The sequence below is a fragment of the Manis pentadactyla genome, chromosome 15 (genome assembly GCF_030020395.1).
Source record: "Manis pentadactyla isolate mManPen7 chromosome 15, mManPen7.hap1, whole genome shotgun sequence".
Classification (NCBI taxonomy): Eukaryota; Metazoa; Chordata; class Mammalia; order Pholidota; family Manidae; genus Manis; species Manis pentadactyla.
This window is the reverse complement of record NC_080033.1, coordinates 37,357,170-37,378,738: the sequence shown is the minus strand read 5'-3', so window position 1 is coordinate 37,378,738 and position 21,569 is coordinate 37,357,170. Positions and strand designations below refer to the sequence as shown.

Sequence of the window (21,569 nt, the reverse complement as noted above, 5' to 3'; positions counted from 1 at the left end):
GGTGGTTTACTGGGGATCTTCAGAACATATCAGCAGCTCTAGAGGTCTTACCAGGCCATTGAGTATGTTTACTGAGTTCTTACTGTATGCTAAGCCTTAAATCACTTTGCACATCATTTCATTTAATCCTGGATATGACTCCAAAAGGTAGGTACTTTTTTCCTCACTTTACAGTTCCATATAAACCCAGATCCAAAGTCAAGGTCCAAAGCTCTGTGTCCCCTAGAATTGGGAAAAGTCACACGTAGGGAAAAAAAAACTTAAATAATGAGGTAAAATAGAAAAATAGCCCTACAAACTAAGGCAGAAGTTCTTAACCTGGGGCTATGAGTACCCTGAAACTGGAGTTAAGGCATAAGAGCATTTATTTGATAGAAAGACACCATCAGATTTAGCAGATTCCCAAAAGGATCTTGTTACCCGCCCCTTAAGGGTTAATAATCACTGAACTGTGATCATCACTGGAGCAGCTAGGAGCTGGAAAGGATGTGACTGACCCACGTGGGCTGAACGGAGGAGGTGACAAACCATCCAGGCTGTTCCAAGATCCAGTGGCAAGTGTGGTTCTCCCCAAATAGTAAGCTAATTATCAGGCAGCCCTGCCCCCACCCATGCTCGCCAGCTGCTGACAGTGAGAGGTGAGTCTTACTCCCGGGAGGCCAGTACACAGATGCGGGCTCCATTCTGTAGCTTTCTGCTCACAGGTGGTTTTCTAGAGGCAACCACCCATCCCCCGCCTCTCAATCCTTGCAGTTTGGGGTGGAGGGGCTAGTCCCAACCCCCATTCCTGGAGGCCATGTGACCCAGAACCACCAGAGACACAGGGATTGGTTGTGGGATGGGCATGTGACCCAAGCCAAAACACAGGAGCTCAGCTTGGGCTTTGACTAGAACTCAATTCTCTGTTCTAGAGGGAGATGGCAGCCCAGACCGCCCGGGCCAAAGTGCCGCGACCTGGGGACGGTCTGCCCAAGAATGAAGCCAACCCGGAAGAAACCAGAGCTGAAGGCGCAGACGGCTGATGGGGCGGAGTTGGCTCTCTAGATGCAGCTGTACCTGAATCCAATTTCCCTCCGACCTTCCCAGTTACACATGCCAACGACATGCCTTTGTAGAGGAAACAGCTGAAACGGGCTTAAAACCCAAAGGGCTCCTAACTAATCCACACAGAGAAAGGTTACTTAACCATAACCCCCCCGAAGCTGCTGCCCTGTTAGATTTTGAAGACTCTGGCTTGGGGAAACTCTGGCTTTGCCGGAAAAGGAGTAGAGCCACACCTAGCGATCAGGGTGCGCAGTGTATGTGTATCAGGGGCGGGACTGAGGGTAGGAGGTTGTTTTACAGAACCATAGCTACAGAAATGCACTCAGAAACAGACTGTAAGACTAAAGCAGATTCTAGGCACAAGCCTATAAACAACCTAGATGTCTAACAATAGGGGATAGATGCAATAAATTACATTCTATCCTTACAATGGAAGGCTTGACAGCCATGCAGAGCAATAAGGTTATATGTACTGTTATGAATGACTTCCAAGACGGACTGTTAAGTCAAAAAAGCAAAATGCAGAATGATTATAACACACAACTCAAATTAAAAGAAAATAAAGTGTCATTTTTCTATGAATTCCCACCTTAATTAACCTATAAATACCAAAGCTTCCCAGTGTTCTTGCCAAAAGGGCATGTACCATCTGTGAAGGGAGAGGGGTGCACTGCAGAGCATGGTGAGTAGGGCCTCGAGGAACTGGAGACAGAAGGCATCTCAGAAGGGGTGGCTGGCTGGGAGGCCAGTGGCAGAGGTGGGAAGGAGGCTTCCTTTTTATTACATACTCTTTAATACTGTTTTGAATTTTTTTCTTTTTCTTTTCTTTTTTATCATGTCCATAACTTCATTCACCAAAAGAAAAAAAGTAAGAGCCCTTCCTGAGGGGCAAAAGAAAGAAACAAGCAGAGGCTTTATTCAAAGGCTCAGAGAAGCATGGTTCTCTGAAAAGAGGTGGGGATTTGGAGGAACAGTACCTGAATTCCTGCCCCTCTGAGCTATGTGACTCTTGGCCGAACTACTGGGCTCCCCTGAGCCTCATCTACCCAGCAAATGTTCCTTGAGCATCTACTTGTGCCAAGAGGTGCGAAAGACCCTGAAGATAGTGGTGAGCTACACACAACCTACTCCACAGACTTGCCAATCTGGCCTCCATTTTCCCATAGTACTAATACTTAATACTGACCTGGCCAGGTCTGCGAATATCGAACAACTGGCAGATCACCATGAGAAAGGCATTGCAAACCATAAATCTCTGGATAAATTCTAGATCTTACTACTGGAGAAAATCTGGTCCCACTCAGTGCTGCTCTCCCCAGCCCCAGGAGAGGGTTTTGCCTCCCAGCTCCCCAGACCAGAGCCAAAGGGATGAGTCCTCACCCAAGAATCCCAGACAAAGATGCCAAGCAGGCCCCCCAAGGTTAAGAAGGCTAGGAAGGATTTATGACACCACAAGAAGGTGCTCCAACCCACCCACCAGGAAGGACCCCACAGTCCTTCCCAGCACTAACCACAGCAGGGGCCAGCGGGACTGCCTCCCTCCAAGCCTGACGGAAGCCATGCCTCCAAAGAGCAGGGTCTGAAAGACCCCAAGGAAGGTTTCACCAGTGCTTCCCGGGAGCAGAGCTCTCTTCCCACCACCACCTGCTGCAAATAACTCCCTCGACACCCCTCAGGAGGGGTTGGCCTGATGTGCTGCAATGCTGGAGCTTCACCACATGCTGTCCATGTGGAAGCCACTAGCTTCCCATGACTATTTAAAATTATACTTAAATTAATTCAAATACAAATATTTAAAATTCAGTTCCCCAGTCACAGGTGCCATGTTCCAAGAGCTCAATAGCCACAGGTGGCTAATGGTCCCTACACCGAACGGTGCACACAGAGCATTTCCCTCATCACAGAAAGTTCTATCAGACAGCATTAAGCAAGAGGCCCTTTTAACATCTCCTTCCTTCTAGTTATAAAAGGAGGGACCTGGCAGGTCTTAAAAGAGAGGCCAGATATCAAGAGTTGTCAGGAAAGTTCTAAATCCACTTGTAGGCTTAAGGAGTCACCACCATGGAAAAGTGTGCAGAAGGAGAAAGAACCATTGACAGCTTGTCATGAGCCAGCTTCTCCAGGTGGCCTCACCATGTGGTTAGCTTGGGCTTCCTCATAGTATGGTGGTCCCAGGGTGATGACTTCTTACATGGTGGCTGGCTTCCTCCATAGGGCCACTCACTTGATCCCTACAATCCACAGATGAGGAGTACCACCCCCACCATAGCCTTCCCTTCCTGCACCCTGACCCATCACCTTTCCTCCAAGCCCAGTCAGTGCAGATGTCACCCAAGACAGATAGATACCCTGATTCAGAGTGCACAGGGAGAGGGGGACCCAAGGTCTCCACAGGTTGAACAGCACTCAGGAAGTTCAGAAGTAGGTGGTCCTGAGGCCATACCCTGAGTCCTTCCCAAGCCCATATCCCCCTCTAGCTATTGTCTCCTCTCTCCACCCTTTCCAGTAAAGCTTCTCCATAAGGTCACTTGCATATGCTGTTTCTCATCTCTCATTCTCTTTTAAAATGTGTTGGTTTTCTCAAAAATATAAAATAGTACATGCTCATTGGGGGAAAAAAGTCAAACAATGTAGAAATGTATAATGTGAAAGTGAAATTCCTTCTTTCCTCATGACCTCCCACCACTCGATGCCTCAGAGAAATAGCCTTTGACATTGTATCCTTCCAGATCTTTCTCTGTGTACCTGCATATATATAGAGATGTATGACTAAATAGACTTTTGTACACTGTAAAAACAGGACCACATTATACATGTTTTGCTCTTGCTTTGCTCATTCAACAGTATTTCAGGGCCTCCTTCCTGTCAACCTGTAGTTCTCACTCACATTGGCTTTACCAACTGCAGAAAGATCCATGAAGTGACCATACCACTGTTTGTCAGCCTTTTTCATAGTGATGGCTACCTGAGTTGTTACAAATTTTTCATTCTTCCAAATAAGCATGTGGCCACAGATGTTTCTGCAAGTATGTACTTCTGCTCCTGTGCAAGTATTCCTCAGTGCCTTCATGACCCCACCAGTTTTGTCTCTGCTGTCATTCTACCTACACCGAACGGTGCACACAGAGCATTTCCATTATCACAGAAAGTTCTATCAGACAGCATTAAGCAAGAGGTCCTTTTAACACCTCCTTCCTTCCAGTTATAAAAGGAGGGACCTGGCAGGACTTAAAAGAGAGGCCAGATATCAAGAGTAGTCACCTGAGTTGTTACAAATTTTTCAAAACCCAACTGTGAGCACCAGGTCCTAAATCCAATGGATACCATTCAGTCCTTTTTCTTACTCAGCAACTTAGCAGTTTCTTTCCAGACCACATCCTCTCTGACAGACTCTTTTGATGGCCTCCAGTGAATCCCACTCCCAGTATTTATGCCCCTGTATAGTTCCTTCCCCTACACCTGGGCTGGACCTATGGCTTGCTTTAACAAAGAGAATGTGGCATTGCCAATTCTAGGCCTACACCTTAAGAAGCCCTGGCAGTTTCCACTTTTGCCCTCTTGGAAAGCCAGCTACCATGTAAGAAGACTGATTACCCTGAGACTGACAAACTATGAGGAAGCTCAAGCTAACCATGTGGTGAGGCTACCTGGAAGAGAACTGAGGCCCCAGACATACAACCCAAGTGGAGCTGTTGCAGTTGGCCTCTCAGTTTGAGCTATACCAACTACACTACATGGAGTCATAGCCATGTTGCCCCTGCCAGGCCCTGACCAAATTAGATAATCTTAAGCAAGTCATAAAATGATTAAGTCACTAAGTTTTGGAATAATCTGTCACACAGCAAAAGATAACCCAAACACCCTCTTCTTCTTCACTACATTCTGAGAGTCAGAAGCCAAAGCCAGGAGACATCACAACAGATACCTAATAGCTAAGCTGAGACCATCCCCAGGCTCAGGATTCCCAGCAATATGTTCAATCCAGTCCCAAAAGATTCTGTCACATGTTCTTCCAGGGATGCAGCAGTTGCTGTTTATGCTAAAGACACTGACTTCTCAGGTAAAAGGACATGGGGGTTCCCAAAAGACTCTTCATGCCCTAAGCCAAGGGAGGGAGGGAGCAAGAAAACACCCACACTAATTGTGGGAGAATTTGTTCTGGCCAAAAAAATCAACGAACCAAAAACTCTGAAGCCAAGAAAGAAAACTCTGGCACAGAGCGGTTAAGAAACTTGCCCATAGCCACACAGCTAGTGAGAAGAAGAGCTAAGACTTGAAGCCAGGCATTCAGGCTCAGAGCCTGCACAATGACCAAACACCAGCGTTTTCCAACATTCTGATCATGACCCATAGTAAGAATTAGGTTTTATAATGGGCCTCTGTATATATGGGTTTGGGTATAGATGTGTATATAGATATATACAGATCTAGATTGATCTATCTACCTATCCTATCTATCATCTATAGACATGGATGCCTGTAAACCAAACAAAAAGTTACACAAAGCAGTATTTACTCTAACTATATGGGACGGTCTTTCATATTTTCTTATTTTTTTAAATTCGGGTCACTAAATTGACTTCATCAGCCATGAATAGGGTTATAACATACAGTTAAAGAAAGGAAAAAAATCTATACTGATTTGAGACAACCCTAAAACCAGACTGACCTGAATTTGAATCTTGCTGGAACAAGATTCCACTTTTAAGTCAAGTGACTTTGGGCAACAATGTAGACTTCATTAATACCTCAGTTTCCCCATCAGTACAACAGGGGTAGTAATAGTACCTGCCTCATCATGCTGTTTCAAGCACTGAGGGGTAAGGACAGAGCTTGGCCCAGGGCCTGGCATACAGCAGGTATAAATGCTGCACCACAGCTCAGCACGGGGCACAACTCACAGTGGGCACTTGAAAGCCACACTGAAGCTGCAGCCACAGAACACCAGGCAAGGAGGCACATACCCAGGCTGACCGAGCCAGTCGGTTCCTTTGGGCTCCCAGGGCAGCCAGGCAAGAACAGGGCCCTCATGCCCCCAGCAGAGGCAACTTCCTTCCTGGTTTGTAGTAGTTTGCTTATATCAACTTTTGCTTTTGAAGTCTATCTAGATCACTGGAGAAAGGATAATAAAACAATGGAGACAAGCTCAAAAAATAAAATTCCCCCTGAAATCCAGCATTGAGTGGGCGTGGCACCCCTATGCAGCACCCCCAAACCCACTCCGTGGAGCTGCCACAAGTCAAAGCCTCTGTTCAAGGGGTCAGCCAGCCCCCATGGCCTTCTGTAGTTCAAAAATATCCTTGGGCCTGAGCCCATTTGGAAGGGTCTGGTCTTCCCCAGCCCTCACCTGTGGCCTGTGGTGGACAGGCCCATCCTGCTCACAGGGGCCCTTGATGCTCTGCCCCACCCTCCCAAGGGTCCCAGCTCTGTATTTAAGGCCAAGGGGCTTGTGCAAACACAAAAGGCCAGCAAATCAGCTCAGGTTGATACTACTTTTATGGCTTCCCATGCCACCAGAAAGAAGAGAAGCTGGAGTGAACAGACATTGATAAAAAATATATAATCACGGAAGATTTGCAGTGGATGAACAAGGGTTCACAATGGGTTGCAACATCACATAGTCCTCCAGGCACTACCCACCCACTCTACTGGACCACATATTTCTGTCCTAACATCTTAGAGACTAGAGTCTGATCTAGAAGTGGGCTGAAGTGTTTTCTCTCCACACAAATAGTGCCCCAAGGCCTTTGCACTTCCCAAACCCTTTTTCTGAGATGCTTTTACCAAACCTTTCATCACCTGGACGTTTATTCTTTGAGTCTCAACAATTTACATGTCATTCCCTAATCCAAAGTAGAGTCCTCTCCTCTTTCTCACCATACCCTATTCTTTCCCTTTATCACACCTTGTATCTGAATGACCATTAATAAACTACACTGGAAAGCTGCAAGAGGAGTGATGACATCTGTTTATTCTCCTTGATGTACCAAAATGACCTCATTTCACTCTTAATACAACTCCATGGGGCACAACTACCCATTCCACAGATGTGAAAACTGAGGATCACAGATGAGCCATCACGTGGTCCAAGGTCACCTAGCTGGATGAGACTTGGACCCAGGAAGTCTGATTCTGAAACTCGAGCCACACCTCTGACACCTACTATATGCACATGCTGGGCCTCAGTGTAAAGTGGCCCAAATGACATCTTTACTGGGCTTACCCCACTTCCCATCCCACACTGCTTTTCCACCAAATCAGGGTACTACAGGCCAAATCTAGTTGTCTGGGTCCACCCAAAGAAAGTATTTTCTAAACATTTTATTTGGTTGACAACAATTTTTTTAATTAGAAAGATTTCACATGAAAATCCAGACAGCTGGATTCTCTTAATGATCATAAGATGTGGCAACATCAGGGCCAAATTCCCACATGGCAACAGTTGGCCAACACTAAGTGGCACTGCCCCCTTGAGACAGGACATGTGCTCCGCAGGGCACTCCAGACCTTACCCCTCCCACATGTCTCCCACTCAGCCCACTGCATAATTATTATTTCTCTGGCCCCCGTAGTTCCTTAGATTCTGACCCCTGGTCTCAGTCTTAACACCCAGCATTTCCTCCCCTGGTCCCTTTTACCCTGAGGGCAATAATAGTTCCCCACTGTTACCAGGGACTAATCAGTCCCTGGGTGCCTCAACATCCTGCTAAGGCTCCCTTAACCCTGCCCATACCTCCAGAAGCTTGCTTCATTTAAACGATCTTGGACACCTAACTCCCACCAGACCCCTGGCTGACAGAGAGGTTCAATGCTATGTCCAACATAATGTGGTGCCTCCAGGATTGGAACCCAGGACATTGGGCTCTAGAGTCCTTGCTCTTGAACACCACCCCACACTGCTTTATGTCCTATTCTATTTCTCCTGGTCCTTCACCTGCCTGTGGCCCCCTCAATGGCTCCCTGGAGGACCTCTGAGAACCAAGCACTGTGCCTGAACCAATGCAGACATTTCAGCATCTTTTTCTGAGCCCACAGAATACAGTCACCTGATTCCTCTTTATGCTCCAAAGTAATTTTACAACTGAAAACCCACCCCCACCTTCCTTCTTCCTCTGCACAGGAGCTCCCCCAGACCACAAGGGCTCACCTCTCTCCTGCTGGCCCCTCATACAGGGCCTGCCATTTGTCTTCTCTCTGGACAAAGACCAAGCTCCATAATATGGCTGAGAAGGCACCCGGGCCCAGGCCATGACCCCTCTTCAGCCAAATGAACTTCAATCGGCATCTCAAGCAAACTGCCCTCTTCACTACAGGGCTTTCTCACATGCTGCTGGTCCATTTAGCAGACATTCACACTGCTATTATATTCCCCTCCCGTTGCTTCACTCACCACGATCTCTCTCCCCATTCACCTTTGGGCTTAGATCACAGCTCCTCCTAGAACACCTCAGACCCAAGAACAGTTAGTACTCTTTGCTATGGACTCTCAGAGCTCCCAGAGTGTTCTTCTAACACTCCCTTAACATTGTATCCATTGTGTATCTACCTTCCCAAACTAACATGAGTATCAATGCAAAACTCCAAAGTAAAATATTAGCAAATCAAATACAGCAACATTTCTTAACAGCCTCTATCATGACAAAAAGGATTTAGTTTAGGAGTGCAAGGAAAGTTCAATATTAGGGAATCCAGTGATGTAAATTATGCACACAAATCATACATTAGCAAAGAATGATCAGCTCCAGCAACACTCCAACAGTATTTGGTAAAATTCAATAATTATTCCTAAAATCTTGGCAAGCCAGGACTTGAAGAAAACTTTCTTAGCTAGATAAACAACAAACATCATACTTAATGGTTATTAAACAATATAGGAGATTCTAACCAATGCAATAAGATAAGAAAAATAGATGAAAGTTTAGTTCCACCAAACTCTAAGTTCTGTGAGTCAGGATCTCTCACAGATTCCACAACATCCTAAGCACTCTCAAATATCTGTGGAATGAACAGCCTCCCAGATAAGGTCTGATCCCTATTAAATGTTCTCAAAGCACCTAGTGCTTCTCCTTTGATGCACATATCACAGTTTAGATTGAATAATTTGTTTTTAAAAATACTTATTTTTCATACTAGAATGTAAACTCCATGAAAACAAGCACCATGCTCTACTTGCAGAGAAAATGTATACCTGGCCTAAAGCAGGTACACAGTATCTATTGAACAGATGCATAAATGACTTGAATAGAATGCATTCAATACATAGTTGCTAGATTATAATAAACAATGTTATTCTACTTCTCAGCTGGATAATCTGAGGCCCAGAGAAATGAAGGACTCTTCCGCTGAAGCCACACACCACTGTGAAGTGTGCCTAGTACCCTGGGGCCCATCTGAAAGGCATCAGCCACCCACAGGGCCACAGCCCACATGGCTCAACAAATAAGGAAAGGGAAGCCCAGACCAATTCCTCAGAACTCTCAAAACACACACAGACCCAGGGCACACGCCAGTGGGCAGAGCTGCCTGGTGAGAGCTTGGGGGTGCCACCTTCCTGAGTTAAGGATGACTTCAGTGGAGGGACCTGAGGCTTTACTCGCAAAGCCCTGTGACTGGTATCCACATGGATAAACAGCCCCCTCTGCTTTCCTGGGAAGTTATCAAAGAATTACTTATGTCTCTGTAAATGCTTGTTTGGAAAAGGTTCTCGGCCCCACCTGGGCTTGGCAGGAGCAGCATAGCCAGGCCTGCCCTTTGGGGAGTGATCGGGCTTTTCCTCCAGCCCCTGAAGGAACTCGGCCATTCTTCATGCGGAGAGACTGAAGCAGGCCATAAAGAAGCAGGCAGCTTCCCAGGATAAACGGAGCACGGTGACATCAAAGACCGCCTTCCAGATTAAACAACCGAGGCCTTCAGCTCTCTCTGGCGTTTCTTCCAGGATATTCTGGGCTCCTGCCTCAGTTCTCCCTCAGATGGAATGGCAGATATTTTGTTTGTGAGAGTCTGAATTTTTCCCTTCCTTGGGGAGAGGGGGAGAGAGGAGAGGGTATGGGAGGGGAGAGCGAGAGCAAGAATATCTGTCAGACAAGAGCCACAAAAAGAATATGTGTGACTGAAAAGGAGAGAAAGCAGTCGGGAAGGCAGCCGGAAGTGCCTGCTTTGGAATCCAACAAGCAACCCAAAAATTCCAAAGTTTCTAAACCAAAGCACACTGTGAAACTACACCCAGTGAGTGAGGCTAAAGAACCCCAAAGCTAGGATTGTGGGGTACCTGGCTCACCAGTGCCAAAAACACATCTCCTCATGGACCCTGCACTAGCTCCTTGACCAAGGGTCACTTTGCACTCCCCTTTCTCAGACACATCCAGTAAACCAAGGCAAGAGGGCCTCTCCCCTTAGGCACACGCTCACAGCACGTCTGGGCAGGATGGGATCTCTGGGATTGACTTGCCACTGCCTCTTGTCCCCTGGTCCTTTGGGGGCTTCCCTCTGCCTGTAAGCAGCCAATCCTATCCCTCAGGGCCCCCAAATCTCACCACACTGGGCTTCTAGCCTACAGCTGGCCCTTCCCCCCCACAGGACAGCATGAGCCACCAATCCATCCCAACAGCTGGATGTCCCCAAGGCCCTGTGTGGGACAATCCACACTAACTGGCCCCAAGGCGTGTGCTCGCCAGTGGCTGGGGCAGCATGCTGACTGCTCACTCGGCTCCACCACACACCTCTCCAGAGGATCAGACCATCGAAACGTGCCAAGAGCCGCACGTGCAGGGCTTCCAAAAAGACTGGGAACCACGGGAGATTTCTAGTCCCCACGGGCTACAGAGCTACTTGGCGTCCACAGTCCCTTCTCAACTGCCCAACCCAACTGCCACCCATTCTCAAGGATCAATAGTGGGCCTGGGGCCTCACCCTGCTCTCCCTGCACAAATATCATTCCTCCTTCCCACACCTTCTTCCTCACTTTCGGGTCTTGGCTAAATGCTGCCTTCACACAGCTTCTCAAAGTGCTATTGTCTGTTATTCTTTGTCTCCATTATTAGACTGGAAGCTACAAGAGGACAGGGACCACATCTCTTCTATTTACTAAGGTATCCTTACTGCCTGGCACAGCTAGGGAATAATTAATGAAAATTCATTACTTATAATAACTATTGACAGCTGAGTGCCTAAAAGGCCTAATTCCACTCTTCCACTTATCCCTGCTTCCAGTTCCACCTGGCTGGGAAGAGTGTCTCGGGGAGGAGGCAGGGACAGCGGCCTAACCTATATTCTGTTCACTCATTTATTTAGCAAATATTTGTGAGTGCCCCCTACATGCACTGGGGCTGCATGTATTACTGAGAAAGTGACTCTTCCATTGCTGACAGTTCCACACTGCTGCTTTAAGTCTTCAAGGGGACAATCTGGTCCCTGAGCCTGGTGCCTGAGCCTCCTGGTACAAGGGGGAATACTCTGTCCATCCATCCATCGCCCACCCTCTCCCTCACTTCTGCCATCCCCTCGAGCATGGGTGAGGGGATGAAACATTCCAAGCCCGAGGACCTCGTGGGGTATGCCAGGGTTGCCTCCTGCTTAGCTTCTCCCTGGGCTTATTAGAGTTGGTACAAAACATAAATGTGGAGGGACTGTTCCTGAATTCCAGGCAACAGAATATGTATATAGCCTGACTCAGGGGAAACCAGCATCCTTCTCAAAAAAGAAACACCTCTAAGGGAAGATAAGACCCTCCTCAACGTCATCCAGGAACCAAATCAGAGAGGAGCATTGACAGCACTCAGGATATGACACCCTTGCCCACCGCACACCATCCTGAGGGACCCACACCTACTGGAGACCAACATCTCCACCTGGCACTTTGCCCAGCTCAAGTTTCCCCCATCTCTCCTTCCCATTCCTCAGGGGTGAAGAACGCTACCAGGTGGGGCTATGAAGCTGGCCCTGGGCATCATAGGCAGAGGAGACCCTCTGTGGAAGACTCAAAGATGCCAGCGAGTAAAGGCCCAAATACCTCCGCCAGCCTCAAAGCAAATCATCTTTTAATTCTGAAACACCAAATATTTAATTTATGCTTTACCTCAAATGTCAAGTCCACCTCCCGGCACATAGCTTTGAAACCACGTAAGGAGGCCTAACACTTTCCATATGGTGAAGACATGGAGCCTTTTAATTGTGCCAACTGGTATCATTCAAGGGTAATTCCCCTGGAATCCAGCACTCGGGCAGCAGCTGGGCCAAAAGCCAGCCTCCAAACTCATCACCCAGCCTTACATATCCCCACAGGACTGCACCCTCCCAATCTTCCCCAAATATCAGAGTGCACTAGGTGCCCCCTAATCAAATTACCAACTGCTGGCAGCCACGTTTGATCCAGAGGCAGGCTTGCCTGCAGAGCAGCTCTTTAGCTTGTTTCTTCAGGCAGCTCTGCCATAAAAGAACAGAGGGGCCAAACAGTGGGTTGGGAGGGAACTGTCTTCAATCTGCATGTACATGTGCATATATGCACACACATGTACACACTGTCTGAGCATAGAGGCACACAGGTCCTGCTTCTCCAAGTGTTTTCCTATCAGTATGCTTGTCCATTATGCTATTCTATCCATCTAGTAAGCATCTTTATTTTACCCATCGTATTTTATTTTCCAAACTAATTTTTCCAATTGGTTTTCTTTGGTAACTGCCTGTTGCTGCTTCATGTTTCCAATATCCTCCTTTATCTCTTTGAGATTATTATGCTTCTTTTAATTTCTAATTGTTTAGCACATGGTTGTCTGCATAGAAGTTGTTCACTTTATTGTTCTTCTTCTGTAGTATTTATACACCTCTCATTCCTCATTATTTTTCTTCTCTGAGCTCTTATTTTCTTGGAGTTCATCATGTACCCACAGAAAGGGCAAAGGCCCTGACCTTTTTGAACTCTTTTTAAGTTCACAATCTGCCAGGGGTGAGATTGTTATTACACCCATTTTACTGATGAGCTAATTAAGGTATACAGAGGTAAATGGCTTATACAAGGTGACAAGTGACATGGCAGAGCCTGAGTTCATTTATTTTTGTATTCGGGAGGGTAGGCTTAGGGGGGTGCCAGCAAGGTCACCCTCTGATACCCTAGGACCTTGCATGCAACGAGGACCCACCCTGAATACTTACTAAGCTGCTCAGACCCTATCAGGGAGGAAGAGAGCAAGCAGAGGCCCCTCCTGCTTCTGCCTGCCCCACACCCTGCCTCAACCCAGAGTACTGGGCAGCTGGCCAGCATGGCACCTCTCTGGGAATTAGGGAGTATGGCATGCTTGAGGCAGATGCTCTGCACAGTGCTTTGCCACACATGGCCTCCATTGTCCTAGAAAGTACAACAGAAAGGGAGAAAAAAGGAGTTCACACCAGCTGCCTAGTAACTTTACAGGGTTATGGGGAGGATTAAGATAATGTAAGCAAAGTGCTTGACACATACAGGCACTTAATAAATAGTAGCTATCGTTGCAATAATAATAATAATGCTAGTTGGATAAGCCACTAATGTGACCCAGCCACTTTAGTGAGAGGCCGGGTGAAGGAATGGACACAGAACAATCCTGAGCAGGTCTGGGGCTGGTGGGGGGACCTCTGCCTTTGCACCCAGCAGACTTTGGAGCCCACACCCTCCTACATCCTGGTGATAGAATGGAAGAACCCACAGCCACCCTTCCGTGCCATTAGGAATCACAGAAATTCAACAGGACAGAGAGTTGCCCACAGCTGTCCTGTTCAGCATCTTGATGGTTCCCAAACTTTGAGTATCCCATTCCCACATTCACAAGTTTGACCACATAACATTTTTCTCAGAACCGACTTTCGGCTATCTTTTTCAACTTAGCTTCATCCTAAGCAACAATATCCATGAAATCATGGTTTGATGTCCTATTTTTTTCTCCTGGTAAAAGAAATATGTAACTACAAAGATAAAAAATATTCCTCCAGGCACCACCTGAAATCACTCCACATGCCTCCACAGTGCTGCCCCACCCCTTAGGCTCACTCCAACCTCTCCTGGGGTGGACTTGCCACCCCACCTCTGCAGACTCAGTAGCTGAGTCAGGGCTGGTGGGAAGCCAGGCATCCGGATACCAGTCACCGAGCACAGCTCTCAAGGAAGCAGAGGTTCCCTCCCCTTTGTATCTTGGATGGCAAGGCCACCCTCCACCAGCCAACATGTGCCACGCTGATGGCTCTGTGTCTCACATCTTCAAAAGTGCTTTGAACAAATATTAATGACCCCTCAGCATTTCTCTAAAACAGGGGGCGAGGAAGGGAGGGGGCAAGCACCATCCCATGCTTTCCTCAGCTGGGGAAGAAACCAGGCAACAAAATTCCGTGACTTCACCAAAGCCACAGACTTAAGCTGGGCCCCCTCCCCACCCTCCCTCATTTCCCCCAATGGCAACTTTTACTGGCTCACATTCCTCTTGCTGGAAACACTACTATTTAATTAAAAACGACAGACTTTTGTTTTCCTCTCCTTCCTTCCTCCTCCCTCCCATCCTCCAGGACTGGATGCCAAGGAGACCCACCAAAAACATGCGGGTAACATTTGTTATGGCTTTGAAGATAAAAGTCAATTGAAGTAAGCCCTCGCTGTATTTCAAGTTTCCCCTAAAGCATGGAGCAAGCTGCCTGGCAGTTTAGGAAAGAAAAAAAAAAACTGACTGCAAATAAATGTCATTCTACAGGAATACTTTGTAAAAATAAACAGGCTGAAAAAACCCAAAACTTGATTAATGGAAATCCACTCAATTGGCCTCTGTCTTGAGCTGCAAATGCATTTGTTCATATGGCTAAATCAGATCATTTTCATTGGGCTTAATTAAGTAGATTAAAAACTAGAAACAGTTGGGGAAGAAAAGTAAGTTTGTAGTTGTTTTTAAAGGGTCCCAAGTGCAATGTCCCCCACCCACCAAGTTTTGCCCTTTACCAGAGGACAGTAGCTTTAATTCCAATCCAGCCAACAATGAAAAGAAATGAGAGGAGAAAGCCCCCAACTAAGCAGTGGTGATGGAGGAGAAGGGAGTTTCTCCCAGCCGCAGAAGTTATTTCGTACGAGCACAAGAGTCGACCTCACCCACAGGCTCACCTCCCAACACTGGCCCCTGGAACTGAGCTGCAATCAGTCCAGCTCTCACCATCCAAATACACACACACACATCTGAAAACCCCACTGGCTCCTCCCCAGCCCATGGGCAAGACGAAAGAACTAACCAGACCTGAGACTCAGTATGTTCCCCTCTAAGTTAAAGAAAAAAAAAATTAAATGTCACATCAAAAAGTTGATTCATCCTTTGATCCTTGGCTTGCTCGAGTTCCACGCAGACCGTCTGAAAGCCCAGTGCAGAGTTCTGGAGCTCATAGGACATCTGTGAACACCAATCCCAGGCCAGGAGCTGGGGCTAGACTCACTCTCCTGCCGCATCTACTGCTCCAACCCTGGGGACCCACTGGGTGAAGGCTCAGGTGGGCCCAGGCTACAGCAGAATGAGGGCCTCTCTCTCCTTGCGGCCAAGCTAAGGGTCTATCTGGTCTTGGTGCCACCCAGCTCGGAGCCTGGTCTACTGGGGTTCCTGAGCTGATGGGATTGACGACTGCCACAGATACTTGGAACATTCTGAGGCCAGCACAGTCCTGCCCCCCACCCAGACATCCTGAGATGCCTTCCTTCAGTGCCTAGTCTCACCTCCAAACCCATCTTTGAATGCTGGCAGCAGAAACAAGGTAAAAGTCAGAGTAGGGCCCCAAATCCCTGGACAACTGGACTGCACCATTGCCTCACCTAAGGCCTTTCTCCAGGGGGCGGCCCTCTGCCTCCAGCTGGACAGGAGGCTGCCACCTGTGTCACCTTTAAGGTTCCCCAAGGCATGGAGGTATAGGGTCATGGTGGTGGAGCAGGGCCAGCTGAGATGGGATTTCTGGACTTAGAAGCTGTGTCAAGAAGGTGTAAAAGTTGGTGGGGTGGAGGGTATGGAGACCCATCTCTGAGGATGAAAGGGGGTAGGTGGAGATCGTACCCGGGTCCCTCTGCCAACGATGCCTGCCGCCCGCAGCTGCCGGGGTCCAGAGCTGCCGCCCGGACAGCGCTGCCTCCCGATCCACTCCTCGATGCCTTTCCGAGCCCAGGCGGCGCTCACGGCGAAGCTGTCACCTGGGGCGGGGACGACACGAAGTCCCTGAGTTTGGACCCTGGGCTGAAAGTTACCCGAGAGAGGAGGAAAGGAGCGGCGCGGCAGAGGCGGCGGGGACCGGGAGGGGTTGAGAGCGGGAACACAATCCGAGAGAGGGAAGCAGTAATCAGGGGACGGGGTTCTGCGAGGCCCCAAGGGCAGTGACCCAGGGGGGTTGCAGTGCCCGGGGAGAAAGGATCTGAGATCAGAAGAGCGAGCGCCGGAGGCCCAGACTCCGGAGGAGAGGTGTAAGAGTCGGGAGAGGGGCACAGGAGCACGGGCGAAGGGAAGGGGGGAAGTAAGGGTCAGGAGAGGGAACTAGTGGGCGCAGAAGTCAAGATCTTGGGAGAGGGGGCTGCGGATCAGAAAGAGAGGGGCAGGATCTTGTGGGGAGGGGCTAGGGAGCCTTAAGAGGGGGCGCAGTGGGTGTGGAGGGCGGGGACCGCGAGATGGGGGGTTGGGGGTCAGAAGAGAGAGCACCGGACGGCGGGAAGGGGGTAGGTGGGACAGAGGAAGGGACACGAAGGCTGCTCCGGGAGCGGGTTTATGAGACTGATGACCGGAGCTGGGGGTGGGGGTGGCTCTGGTAATAAGATCCCGCGGGCTAGGCCATCCCGCCGCGGACCGCGGTGCTTCCCCGTCCATCCCCGGGTCCGTGTCCCGCGCGCCCCTACCTTCTGGGCTCTCCCTGCGCTTGCACACGGCGGCTGCAGGCACATCGCGCGCGGCGGCGGCGGGGACAGGAGCCGGAAAGAAACCAGAGGCAGAGAGTTAGCAATCGCGGGGGCGAGGGCGGCCGGGGCCCAGGGGGCCGGCGCGCGGGCGGGGACACTGACCCGGCTTAGAGTGAAGTTTCCCCATGCTGGGGGCGCAGCGGGCGGGGCCGTCCTTAAGCCATGCGTCCAGCCCGCGGGCCCTGCGTCTTGCCGCGCCTCGCTCTCCTCGTCCCGGCGCAACCCCTGAGCAGAGCCGAGCCCGAGGCTGCGCCTAGACGCGCTCCTGCCGCCGTCGCCGCGGCCCGACTGACGCCGGGGCAAGCCGAGCCCTCAGCCCGCCGCCGCGGCCCGCGCCTCCCCGCGCGCCCATTGGCCGGGCGCGGCGCATCAAAGGCGAGGCGGGCGGCGGAGGGGGCGGGGCGCGGCTGCGGGCGGGGTGGGGCAGGCGCTGCCCAGCGCGACACAGCGCCCCCCTCCAGGCTGCAGTCTCCGGCCGGGCTGGAGACCCGAGACTGGGGACAGAGGAGTGGCGGAGCTCTGGCCAGTAGGCTTATTGGGTTAGACACACGCTTGGGTCCTACCCTCTCCAGAACAACCGCTCCTCTCGCTAACAGTACTGTGTTTTCTCCCCCTCTCCCCCCGCCCACTCTATTTTTCATCGAAGCGGGCATAGCTGGACTCAGATGCTCCAATTTACAGGTGATGAAACTGAGGTGGGGAGAGGAGATGCAGTCTGAGTGCTGTCATCTGCTGCGCGCCTGCTGCTTTGCCCCCCCGCCCCACACCCACCCCCCGAGTCTTCCCAAGACCTGACTTTTGCCAAAAGTGTTAACTTATTACAGGCCCCATGCGCCCCCACCCCACTTCCCCGCTCCTCTAGGTTTTGATTTGGAAATCCAGGAGAAGCCCTTGCCGTGCCTCTGGCCAGTTATGGGCCTAGCCCACTCGTGGTGGCTACAAGTGTCCGAAAGTCAGGAGCTGCCATCCAGTCGCTCGGATCCCCCCATCCCAGGAGCCCGTGGGTGCTCGCCAGGGTCGGGGCGCGCTGCCAGCAGCGCTCACGGAAGGGGGTAACCGCTGGGTCTTTGATCTTCCTTGGTTTCCGCTCCCGCTGCAGTTCGCTAGACCCAAGGGCTTGTTTGTTTTGTCTGGGGAGGTCTCTGCGGAGGGGAGGGCGACATCAAGGGGTTCCACCCCACCTCTGTGGTTCTCAGAGAGAATGCCTGCTCTCCTGGGGACACCATGGGCATCTTAAGTTCGTCCTTGTAGCCGACAGCCTGAGCATGAGAAAATTCTAATACTGGGATAGAGGAGACCAGTTCAGCCCCTTAGACCTAACTCTGTGTGAGCCTCTGTTTTATGATCTGTAAAATGGAGATTCAATTCTGCCCCTTTTGCCTTGCTTTAGGGCCCCAGTAGAAAGATAATGTGATTAATACATATGTCTGGTAGCCACTTTTTTTTAGTAAAGAAGAAACAGATTAATTTTAATAACATATTTTATTTAATCCAATATACCAAAAATACTATGATTTCAACATATGATGAGGTATTTTTCATTCTTTATTTTCCATATTTAAAATCTGCTGTGTATTTTACTTTTATAGCACATCTCAACCCAGACTAGCCACACTATAAGTGATTAGTAGCCGGCTGTGGCTGGTGGCTACTGTCCTGGACATCACAGCTCTGGAGCATCTACATGTATCAAAAGGACATTGGGGAACTGCATGCCCAGCCAGAGGCATAAATCACTTCAACAGTGTCTTGCTTCCATCCTCCAAATGTCCTTTTTGACCCATGCTTTTTGGTGGAAATGAAGATGAAAAATCAGGTACATTAATGCTGCTAGCAGGCTAGTTTCATTTGAGGGGTGCTAGGAGCCCCCACAATATTGTTACTGTCCATTTTATATTGCCATTCTTTATCCAACCCTATTACATGCCTCTCATTGTCCAAAGTCATGGATAGCCCTCACAACCACTGTCTGATGCAGGCTCTTAAATATTCTGCAAAAGAGGGAACCTACTAGGCTCAGAGAGGTGAAGCCACTTGCCCAAGGTCACACAGCTAGTCAGTGACCTGGTGAAGAACTGAATCCAAGCCTGTTGATTCCATTGCCTATGCTGTTTGCACCACCACATCAGGCCATCCCAACACAATCCAAACTTCACATTCCACCATTATAGAGAGTCCCCCATGTGGAAACAAAGATTGATGAAGGGCCAGCTTTGTGACAAACACTGTTTAAGGCACGTAGGATATATCAGTGTCCAAAACAGACAATTCCCACTCTCATAGAGCTCACACTCTACTGGGAGGAAGACAGACAAGAAACAATAAATACAATGAATGAGCAAATAGTGTGGTAGGTTAGAAGGCAACACCAAATATAGCAGTGGTTCTCACCTGAGGGCAATTTGCCCCTCCAGGGCACATTTGGCTGTGTCAGAGGGCATCCAGCAAGTACAGGCCAGGGTTGCTGCTAAACTCCATACACTACCCAGGACAGCCACCACCATCCGACACCAACCAAGGAATTATCCAGCCCAAAATGTTAATATGTAAGAAAATGAAAAAGCAGAGCAGGAGTAGGACAGAGGGGGTGCTTTTGAGTGTTTGCATAGAGTGGGAGCGTACCTGCAGACGCCTCCGAAAGAAATGGAATTTGGTGAACGTTGCTGTTTGTCTCTACTCACACCTCCCCCACCCATGCCAGGGTGCATCTCAGTCAAAGCAAACCTCTGAGCGTTCTTTCTCACAGCACCCAGAAAGTTGGTTACTTCTTAAACTGGCCATGGCTTTCTCCTTTCATGAGAAAGAAGTATCCCCTCTTCCCCTTGGGAATTTCTTTTTACAGTTCAAAAACAGATAAAAGCAAAAACTAACACTCTGCAGTTCCCAGTTTGAGTCTTGGGGGAAGTAAATCCCAAATGTCCAGCCCAGACACATAGGGCCCCTCCACCCACAGCCTGGCCCTTCCCAGCCCAGCAGGCACCAGGGACTTCATGGCTGTCGGAATCTTGACACCCGCGGCCCATCCCCACCAACTTGGACCTGGGGCAAGGAGCCAGAGAGGTGGGCCTCGTGGTGAAATCTTAGCCTGTCCAGGGCTCTGAGGAGGGGCTCCCCAGGGGCCACCAGCCCACCATCCACCTGGGGTGGCACTTCGGCCTCCACTGGCTTCCTGTCCCACAACTCACTGTCTTTTTATGTGTTTTAATAATTTATCTGGCCCACTTTTGGGCTGAATACTTAACAGTGAAACATCTTTTTCTTTGAAGATTTCCCATCCTTTGGGGGAGGAGAATGGGAAAGGAAGGCAAAGAAGAGATAAGAGAGAGAGATTATAACAAACGGGTTTCATGGGGCTTGAGATTTAGCAAGGCAGGCTTAGGTGAAATCTGTTAGACGTAGAGCTGGGAAGGTTTTTTCTGTTTCGTTTTGTTTTTTTAAACACATCACCCTGGTTGGCCACCCCCACACTTGTCCCAAAGTTAAGCCATCTGATCTGGCCCCCTTCAAATGCCACTTCCCAGGAGAAGTCCTCCTTGACCTTCCAACCTGAGGAGCTCTGACCTCTCTGCGTAGCCAAGGTCCCCACTTAGCACTCCTTATGTTTTGATGATGGGGCAAAATTTTCCTCCTAGATTCTGGGGCTCCTTGAGGTAGGGGTCTTGCCTGACTCACATTGCTTTATGCAGTACTCAGGTGCTCTATGTGGAATGAGAGGAACCCACCCAGCCCCACCTCCACCTGGGTTGTGTTGTAGCCCAAAGACAGGGGAAGGGCTGCCAAGAATATGGTCTGGGACATCCTAAAGAAAAAATTAATATCCAAGTCTCTTCTGGCTGCCCTAGGACCCTGGAATGGCTTCATCCCACACTTCCCTGGTGAGTTTTGGCATTGCTAAGTGTCCTGCAAGCCTTGTTTGGGTGAGCAATGGCGAGCTAAATTATTCTGTATGAGAAAATCACAGGAATTTTGGAGATGGCAACCACGAAAGGAAAGAAAAGGGTGGCAGGGAAAATAGAGAGAATGAGAAGAAAGAGATAAATAAGGGCCTAAGAAGGGGCAATCAGTGAGGTGGAGGGCAGCCAATTACTTTTCAGGATAATATGCAATTGGCAGTTGACACCTGTTCAGCTGTATGCTGGAATCACCCTCTGTTATTCCAAACCTTAGCAAAATCATAACCATGTCCCTGGGTTAGTGACACAGGACAGAATGAAGGAATCAGAAAGGCCCAACACAGATCATCTGTAGGACTGGCTTCATCATGATGCTCCCTGTGAGGTCTTGCTATCCTCCAGGCCCTGCCTCTCTGCCCTCTGGCCAGCTCATCTGTGAAGCCCTTCCAGTCATGGCTCTTTTACAAAAGGGAGAAATAAATTCCCATCTTTTCAAGCCCTTGTTTTTTCAGTTACATGCAGTCAAACTGTAATCTCCACATTCAATCTGCACCTTGAGAAAATGAAAGGGTCAATCAGCATTCCCCAGAATGGGTTCCACAGAACACCGGAGTTGCTAGATGCTGTTACTATGTGAAAGAAAGGGCTTTGAGGAAACTTTGGGCAACCCTGGCTTAGCCAAAGAGAGACAAGTTCCTTTTCTACAGGAC

The 21,569-nt window shown here is 49.2% G+C and overlaps 1 protein-coding gene across 1 annotated transcript in view; it reads right to left on the bottom strand.

Moving 5' to 3' along the window:
* NKD1 (NKD inhibitor of WNT signaling pathway 1) overlaps positions 1–17,276 on the bottom strand; it is an 81,005-nt gene extending 63,729 nt beyond the window's left edge. Inside the window, exons 1-3 of the mRNA XM_036881005.2 lie at positions 17,069–17,276; positions 16,907–16,939; positions 16,080–16,213 (exon numbers count right to left, since the gene is read on the bottom strand). Coding sequence (XP_036736900.2) covers positions 16,080–16,213; positions 16,907–16,939; positions 17,069–17,093 — 192 coding nt within the window. The 5' untranslated portion in view covers positions 17,094–17,276. The remainder of the gene's footprint in view (positions 1–16,079; positions 16,214–16,906; positions 16,940–17,068) is intronic.
* Between the last annotated feature and the right edge of the window lie 4,293 nt (positions 17,277–21,569).